This window comes from Octodon degus, unplaced genomic scaffold, assembly GCF_000260255.1.
Source record: "Octodon degus isolate 3935 unplaced genomic scaffold, OctDeg1.0 scaffold00005, whole genome shotgun sequence".
NCBI classification, from domain to species: domain Eukaryota; kingdom Metazoa; phylum Chordata; class Mammalia; order Rodentia; family Octodontidae; genus Octodon; species Octodon degus.
In genome coordinates, this window is record NW_004524581.1 from 29,840,092 (window position 1) to 29,848,570 (window position 8,479).

The 8,479-nt window shown below is 46.7% G+C and overlaps 2 protein-coding genes across 6 annotated transcripts in view; one reads left to right on the plus strand and one right to left on the minus strand.

Annotated features, from left to right (window-relative positions):
* Anks1a (ankyrin repeat and sterile alpha motif domain containing 1A) overlaps positions 1-4,791 on the minus strand; it is a 157,830-nt gene extending 153,039 nt beyond the window's left edge. For 3 of the 5 annotated variants that reach the window (XM_023720752.1, XM_023720761.1, XM_023720745.1), the window contains exon 1: positions 4,484-4,770. In XM_023720752.1, coding sequence (XP_023576520.1) covers positions 4,484-4,680 — 197 coding nt within the window. In that variant the 5' untranslated portion in view covers positions 4,681-4,770. Of the gene's footprint in view, positions 1-4,483 lie in introns of all 5 variants that reach the window. The other 2 variants (XM_023720767.1, XM_023720773.1) reach the window with 2 other exon arrangements.
* Positions 4,792-4,924: 133 nt separating this feature from the next.
* The window catches only part of Taf11 (TATA-box binding protein associated factor 11), an 8,292-nt gene continuing 4,737 nt past the window's right edge, over positions 4,925-8,479 (plus strand). The window contains exons 1-2 of the mRNA XM_004624212.2: positions 4,925-5,070; positions 5,605-6,038. Coding sequence (XP_004624269.1) covers positions 5,868-6,038 — 171 coding nt within the window. The 5' untranslated portion in view covers positions 4,925-5,070; positions 5,605-5,867. The remainder of the gene's footprint in view (positions 5,071-5,604; positions 6,039-8,479) is intronic.

Genomic DNA, 8,479 nt, shown 5'->3' on the forward strand with positions numbered 1-8,479 from the left:
GGCTGGCATGTGGTGCTGGGGGATTGAACCGCGGTCCCTTTGTTTTTGCTAAGCTTGTTCTAAGTAGGTGCTTTAGACCACTGAGCCATCTCACCAGCCCCTTCAATTTTAAACTACTATATAATTGCTTTTATTCTGACATTTCCTTTTTTTTTTTTTTTTTGACATTTCCTTTTCTTAGTTTGTTGTTTTTGTTTTTTTGTTTTTTGTTTTGTTTTTTTTTGTTTTGTTTTTTTTTTTTTTACTTTCAGACTTTTGGACATAGTTTGTGACCCAAATCTTACTGTATTCTTGAACAGAAGTTGCTTTCCTGGAAAGCAATAACTTCCCCATAACCCTAACTACAGCAAACTCCATACACTGAGAATTTTAATGCCCACTATATGCCTACCGCTAAAATTCGCCAGTGTTAAAAAGTTTAACATTTGCCTGTCGCAAGGTCCCAAGCTACAGACTGCAGGCAGGCGCCTATTAAACAGTCGGAAAATGAGCCCATGTCACATAGGCATAATCCCTGCAATCTAGAACCTCTAGGATTAACCATTTGGGGTAACTATGCTTTCTAGTTATTATTTTCCTTTTAAGTAACAAAAATTTATATTTGAATCATTTTCAGTAGAAAACAAAAATGTGTATTTTCCTCTTTTCACTGACAATTTCATTATATTACTGAATGTAATTTAATCTCTGGTGGCTCAAAGTTGTAATGGACATATAGTGTAGCACTAAGACACTACAACAAATGTTGGGGCCTACTCAGATGTGAAGGGCTAAAACATGTCGATAACTTTTTTTTTTTTTAATTTTAGATACTGAATCAAACACCGACCTTGCACTTGCCAGGCAGGCACTGTGCCACTAGCTCTATCCCCAGCCCTGTTGATAACTTCTAAGGACTGAGAGGGATGAATTTTATCCTTTTTTAAGCAGAGGTCAATCTGTCAAATAGACATATACACTATCATGAACTCTATAAGGGAACAGGTCACACTGGGAGAAGAGATGATTCTGATATAGAGAACCTACAATATGCTAGGTTTGAGATAAATTTTGCAGGGCATCTAGCAATCACTTGGCCCGGCACAAAGTCGATGATAGATGAGCATTTGGTTAATGAATGGCATTAATATGCCTGCCTGAGCAGGTCCTCCCTTATTTACTGTTTCTAATCTGCCATGGCTTGAAAACAGATTGCCAAGCATGAAAGATCACCACTTGAAATGTGTCTGGCATGGTAATCCCCACAGAGCAGGTGCAGCCTGGCAAAACTCCATGGCATGAAATGAGGATAACACCAAGCACTGAGAATGTGCCAGGAATCGTGATAAGTCTGTTAGTCATGATAAGTCTGTTAGCTGAAACAATACCTGTGAGGCAGGTGGTATTATGCCCATTTCACAGATACACAACTTGAAGCTCACAGAGTTACCTTCTACAAGGTCAAGCAGCCTGTGACCCCGAATTACGAATTTAAGACCACCTAACTTCAGAACAAATGGCTTTTATTCTAATATTATACTGCCTGAATAATATAAACAAGTGAGCATCAGAAGGGTATGGTGTATATATATATTTTTTTCTTTCTTTCTTTTTAGAGTGGAAGTCTTCTTAACTAACTTTCTGCCTCTCAGGCATATTCTGAAACGGGTAAGGATGACTATATGTTAACATAGTACGTAATAAAAAGCCCAACTGTGAAAGTTAGATGAGCCTTGACGCCTTGATGATGCTCTACACATACAGGTCAGGCGGTCCCGAGACATAGAAGCTTGAGAACTCTGGATGCACGAGGCACATCAGAGGGCTCGAAGAGGCTAAGAGCTGAGACCAAGCAGTGTAAGAGAAAGGGACACTGTGTCACCTAAGCATATCCACACTGCCTTTGTGCAATGGGAAGGAATCATAAATTCATGAATGGACAAACACGGGTGACAGGAAACATCTACACCCAGGCAGCTGCAAGCTCCACGAATAGCTGGACACGTTAGGTCACTGCTGGCAGCATTAATGGAAATGGCATCCAACAGCTAATTCAAAGGCCAGATCTGAAGCTCTGATTGCACAGCTTTCATTGAATAACCCAAGGTCCTTGGCAGAAAGTGCAGCTGGGGAATAGGGGACTCACCCCTAGCATGTCCAACCTATAAGGTGAGGACATGCTGACCAAGGAACTATTTAAGTGTCTGGTCTCATTTGCTCAGAGATCGTTCACCAGGTTTAACCAGAGTCAGCTGTAATTAATGACATACCTAATGAAACTAGTGCCCCAAGATCCTCCCTGCCCCCAGGAGTCGCAGGGATGGGAGGCTGGGAAGCACTTAAACATCTGCAGCCTCCACAACAAACACAGAGAGCAAGTCAGGAGTCAACTCTAGCTGTGGGCATGGGAGACACCATCCACCATTCACATCTTAAGAGCCTGGGCACTTCAACAGGAGACCCAAAAGGGAAACACTGCTCACCAGACTCCCGCCCTTGCTTACCTCCCCAACCCTCAGTGGAGATTCCAAGTGAGAGAGGAGTGAGAACATGAAGAATCAATTCACCTGTGCTGGAGGGCAGGTGACGTGTGAAAACCTCCCACTTGAGGATTCTAGGGTTAAGGTATCTCTGGCAAATCCCCAAAAGCTACATCAGCAAATCATCAGAGACAGCCATCTCCAGGCTTGCAGAGTCTCTCCCTTGCTTCTCAAACATCAGAACTGTAAAGACTCAATGAATCCAGGTAGGATTCAAAACCCAATTCAAGGGCCAGCAAGATAGCTCAGCAGACTAAGTGCCTGCCTGCTTTGGCAAGCACAGGGACCAGGGTTCAATCCCCAGTTCCACATGCCACACCAGCCCCACCCCAGGGCACACTGAGCCTGCAACCAAGTCCAGGTGTGGTGGCGCACACCTGTAATCCCAGCGCTAGGGAGGCTGAAAACAGGTGGATCACTACAAGTCCAAGCTGCATAGTGAGACCCTGTACCAAATACATAAATGGAAAAAAAAAAACATGCATCCAATGTACATACACCGAGCACCTGTAAGTCCCCAGGCACTAATGCACAGACTGGGAACATGAACAGTAAAAAGACTTGACACTCCCACACAAGTGCACTGATACATTCTTATTTATTACTCAAAGGTCCCAGCAACAAGTTCTCCTGGGGACCCACATGTACCAAACAAGTCTCCTTGCTTCTGCACCTCTGAGCAAGGTGTGCCCACCTGGGACAGTCCCATCACGTTTCATCTACCCAGAGCCTTGTATTCTTCAAGCCCATTGTACCCCTCCCCGTGGAGGCCCTGACCTCCATTCCACCCCAAGGTGATGTCTCCATACTCTAAACTGCCAACAATCACAGGAGTACCACTGCCAGTTTATTCAGAAATGGCTCTCTCCAAATGATATTTTTATTCAACAAATGTTGAGTTAACTCCCAAGCCAAGTTCTGTTCCAGTGGGGAACTGGAGAAACAGCAGCTTACTAGTACAGTATTTTTCTTCCCTTAAGGAATTTCCTAGGGAAGGTTCTTTTCTTTATGTTGCTTTTTAAAATCTTTCAGTAAAGATCTTGGTTGGAACGCTGTGCTTAATACATAACAATGTTAGAGCCTTGGGCTTCTTGGGTCCAAGCTCACACAAACTGAAGTTACATAAACTAATAGGGAACAAAAGCTAACGAAGCCATTTCTAAATAAACTTCCACTTCTTTAAAAACCTCTGAACAAGGAAGGAAAAGAAAACAGGCTATGAAAGCGCTGCTGAACCAACACATTTTACTCGCACTCACAAAGCGCTTCCACACCTCCTTCCAAGCTACACAAAAGCGATCTCTTCCCCTCAAGCCTTGAAACCCCAGATTCAAGTGTTTACTTTAACAGAACTCGGCAAAGTTTAAAGCACCCTTAGGCTCCTAAATAAGTCTTTAAAACCTTTACTTCTTTGAAGCCCCCTGATGAATCCTGGATCTACTACTAAGATGAATGAAGCGAGGGTGACTGTGAGAGGACAATTTCAGGTTTTCCCGGAGAAGCTTAAAGACAAACTCTTCGAGGGCCATAAATCTACAATTTTAGTATAAATAAAAGCCTCGTCCTGCAGAGCCTGGTGCAAGGTTCCAAGGTCCTAACAGAAGGAAACCGACAGAATACCTTCCAGAAGAGCAGTGAGACGCTGCAAAGCGTGGGAGTTTCTGCAGGAGATGAGCGAGATTTTCTCTGTGTATTTGATCTAAAGTGGCTTTTGTAATAAACCACAGCCTGCACCCCGTAGCAGGCGAGGGTGCAGCGAGGCTGTGCCATGCGGCACGGTGCCACCTGGGCACTCCCACCATTCTCCGCCGCAGCCCGGGAGACTGAACGAACCCCCAGGCGCCGTCGCCCCGGGAACCCCGCAATCCCACCCGCCGAGCTACGGCGCCCTGACCTCTCCGGGGACCCCGCCGACGGGCGGGGACCAGGGCTTCCAGGCGGGGCCGGGCCGCGGGCGTACCCACCTGAGCAGGCTGGAGAGCGGATGACTAGAGGAGCCGAGACCGCCGCCGCCCCCGGAGCCACCGCTGCCGCCGGCCCCGGAGCCGCCGCCGCCGCCGCCGCCGAAGCCCGAGGAGAGCCGTTTCCCGGACAGCAGCTTCTCCACAGCCGGGAGGTGCCCGGTGCGGGCTGCCTCCAGCAGCTCCTGCTCCTTCCCCATCCCCAGTGCCGCCGCCCCCCGGAACCCCTCGCCAGGGCCACAGCCGAGCCTGCTCTGGCTCCCAAACTTTCCGTCTCCGAGCAACGCACCCCCGAACCGGCCGGGGACACCACCCCCCTCCCCCCCGCCTTGCCCCTCCACACACGCGAGCACGTCACTTCCGCGATCGGCGTCACGCGTCACCGCGCCCCCTGCCCCGCCCCTCGCCCACCTAGATGGGCGGGGCTACGCGCAGCGGCGCAGGTGCACCTCGTCCTGTCCCCGCCCACCTAAGGGAAGCCCAGAGTCCCGGCCACAAGTAGGCCTCCATGGAAGAGCTAGAAGCAACGAACCGGCCCACTTGGACGCGCCTTCCTCAAGCCCTGGGGAGCTCATGGCACTGGAAATACGGTAACGATCCGGTCATTGTGGAAACAAAAAGAGAAATACGGTAACGCGCGCCTGCATTGTCAGCTCTTGCAGCTTGCATACATGAAGTAATCTGTGCGGAGATCTAGCGATACAGAGATGAGTAAAACGCCCTCCCTCCTATCTCTACAGGAAAAGAGAGGGGAAAAAAAATCAAATACAAATATTCTCGGCACTTAGTCCTCCCCCTCTAAACTGGTGACCTTCTAAGCAGAGACCGTCTTTGTCATTTTAGTTTTGATGAAATTAACCAAATTAACTTTACCAAAAGCAAAAAAAAAAAAAAAAAAAGATTTTGAAGCGTCGCCCCGCAAAAAAAAAAAAGCATGTTATTAAGTAGAAGCTGTATTTGTTTCCAGGTAACCACGTAGCACTGTTCCCGCCTGGAAATAAGCGGTCAGTAGTTGTCGAGTGAAATAAATTGGATCAGTTCTCGAGAGATGACTCGGAGCACCTCCCTTACTGGGTGTTTGCGAAATAAATGTACTCGGTAAACAAAATTATTTCCCTTCACAGATGCTGGTTTCCTGCAGCGGAAGACTCATACTTCCAACCTTTCTTCTCCCCAGTACTATAAAATCGGAACACCTCGAGTGGTTTACACGCGCCTTTAGAGCCCTGAAAGCTTTCGCGCGCTTCCAAATGACCCCTCGGAGGACCTATAGGGGTGATGTCATCAGGGCGCGACAAACAGGAAATAAGCTAAAGGCTTAGGGTGGCGTTCAGGCAGCAGCTCAGGCTGAGGGCGCGGCGCTCTCCTCTCTCCAGTCCTGGCTGCGATGGACGGTGCCCGAGAGTCGCCCACCGACAAAGGGGAAGAGGCAGGAGAGTCCGATGAGACGGCCTCTGCTCCTGTGATCCCGGGGACTGCAGACACAGACGCAGTCCCGGAGGAAACTGATGGAGACGGAGAAGCAGACTTGAAAGAAGCCGTAGCGGAGGAAGGCGAGGTACGAAGAGATGAAAGGAGTACCCCAGGGTTGGATGAGTGGCCGCTTGTGTGGCTCTCCTGGGTTGGCCCTTCCGGAGCTAGGAAAAGTCCGACTCCCCTTGACTCCCCTGCAGTCTCGAGGGCTGAGGGAGAGGAGGACCAAATTCTAGAGTTGGTTCGATTCCAGAACCAAAGTCTGGGTGACATTTTTCATCTTTGCCCTTACGAATTAAAGCTAATTTCTCCTTTGTCTTTGTTGTTTTGCTTTTATTGTTGTTTAGCTTTGTGTTTTTGTTTTGAGACAGGGTCCCGATCTGTAATTCCAGCTGACCTTGCACTCACTATCTGGCCCAGAAATCCTGGCGATCCTCTTGCCCAGCCCCCGGAATGCCGGGATTACAGGCATGTGCCGCCACGCCCGGCTAGGAAATGTAAATATCCTATTGCTTTTCCTGGCGAGGGAACATGGAGACTGCGTAAGAACTATAAACCCAAAGTTTCTGGCACCCTTTCACCACAGTATACTTTCTCTTGGATGTTGGTTAAGCATAGCTTTGGTTTTTAAAGGTGGCAGAATCGATCGGATTTGATAGAGAAATTTCTCAAGGAATCGCTGGCTAAATCATGTTTTTCCCTCTTGGGACATTGAACTTCTAGAAACCCGTGACCTGAGTGCTGACACCCAAGGATCACTCCGCCTCAAAACCCCAAACCTTCAGTTAAGCCAAGTCGCGTGCGTGGCGCTTTTGCCGAACTGAGTATCAGTCAGGGCAAGAGCATCACCTCCTTCTGAGTTCCAGTTCCAGAAATAGAATCCCGGGTCTTAGAGCTAGAAAGGACTTAAAACATCTTAGAGGGAACGTTAGATTAGATGGAAATGGGCCCCAGAGTATAAGATTGCATCAAAATATATAAAGTAAGAACTTGGAGAAGAAGAAAAGATTAGGGCAAAATTTTTAGGAAAGCAACTTTAAGCTGGATGAGGTGGCACGTGACTGTGATCGCAGCACCAAAGAGGCTGAGGCAGGAGGATTGTCACGAGTTTGATGCCAGCCAGGACTACAAAGTCTTGTCTCAAAAAAAACTTTAAATGAAAAGCCTTAAAGTAAATCTCAAGAAAAAAGAATTTTGTGGGGGTTGGGGAGACAGCTTAGTGGACTGAAGCGCCTGCTTAGGCAAGCTGGGAGACCACGGTTGGATCCCGGCAGCACATGCCATCAGGCCAGAGACCGGGCGCGTAGTGGTTTATGTCTGTAATCCCAGCACTGGGGAGGCAGAAAGCAGAAGGATCACTGAGTCCAAACTGCGTAGTGAACCCGTGCAACAACAAAATGAATTTAAAAAAAAATTTTTTTTTTTGAGTAATTTAGTTGACCTAGTCTTACAGAAATTTGCACCTAACAGAAGGTATAATTATGATGCTTCTAAAGCCCTGTTAAAAATCGGTCACATACTAAACCAAAAAGGGAAACAAAAGCTTAAAAGTAGAAATGATCACAGGTCACATTGTGTTAGTACAAGGCTGACAGTGACAACAACAGCCTGATATTAACAACTAAAAGCCTCCCCCCAAAAAAGAAATGCTAAGCAAAAGATATTAAACTGTTTCTTAAATTAAAGAAATTATCACATTAAAGAAATTAACACTGCATCAAATGCTAAGAAATTAACCAGTTTTATCTATTAAGAATTCATAACCCTACAGAGTTTTGAAAATAAGGACCCAACTCAAGAAATCGAAAAGAAACCACGCATGGTGGCACATGCCTGTGATCCCAGTGCTTGGGAGACTGAAGCAGGAGGATTGTTGGGGGTTTGAGGCCAACCTGGGTTATAAAGTGAGCTCAAGGCCAGCCTGAGCTACATAGCGAGACCCTGTCTCAAAACGACAAAATCAAGAGACTGAAAGATAAGAAACCAGAAGAGTATAGGACCAAGGCATTGAGGATGAAAGTAGATACTAATGAATTAACACTTTAAAAAAGGGGACTGAGGGCTGGTGAGATGGCTCAGTGGTCTAAAGCACCTACTTAGAACAAGCTGAGCTAAGCAAAGCACAGGGACCGCGGTTCAATCCCCCAGCACCACATGCCAGCCAGCCCGCCCCCCTGGTGGGCTGAGTTGGCCACACACGCACAAAATAAATAAATAAAAAATAAATAAATAAAAATAAAAAAAGGACTGAGGGCGTGCTTTGGTAGAGCAGGACAAGGTCTTAGCACCACTGAAAAGGAAATTTAATCTTCAGCTTATGCCAGATAGTTGTAGCAGTATAAGAAAAATGGACACTTTTTTTAGGAAAAATGTGAATCATCAAAATTGAAGCACTTGTGCTATGGATAACCACTAAAAAGATAACAGTGTACAATGTATTGATTATCAAAACTGTCCTATTGTTTGTAAATAGGATATCATGTCCGCATCTTGTACAACAATTAACCACTAGGAAGAATGTATGCA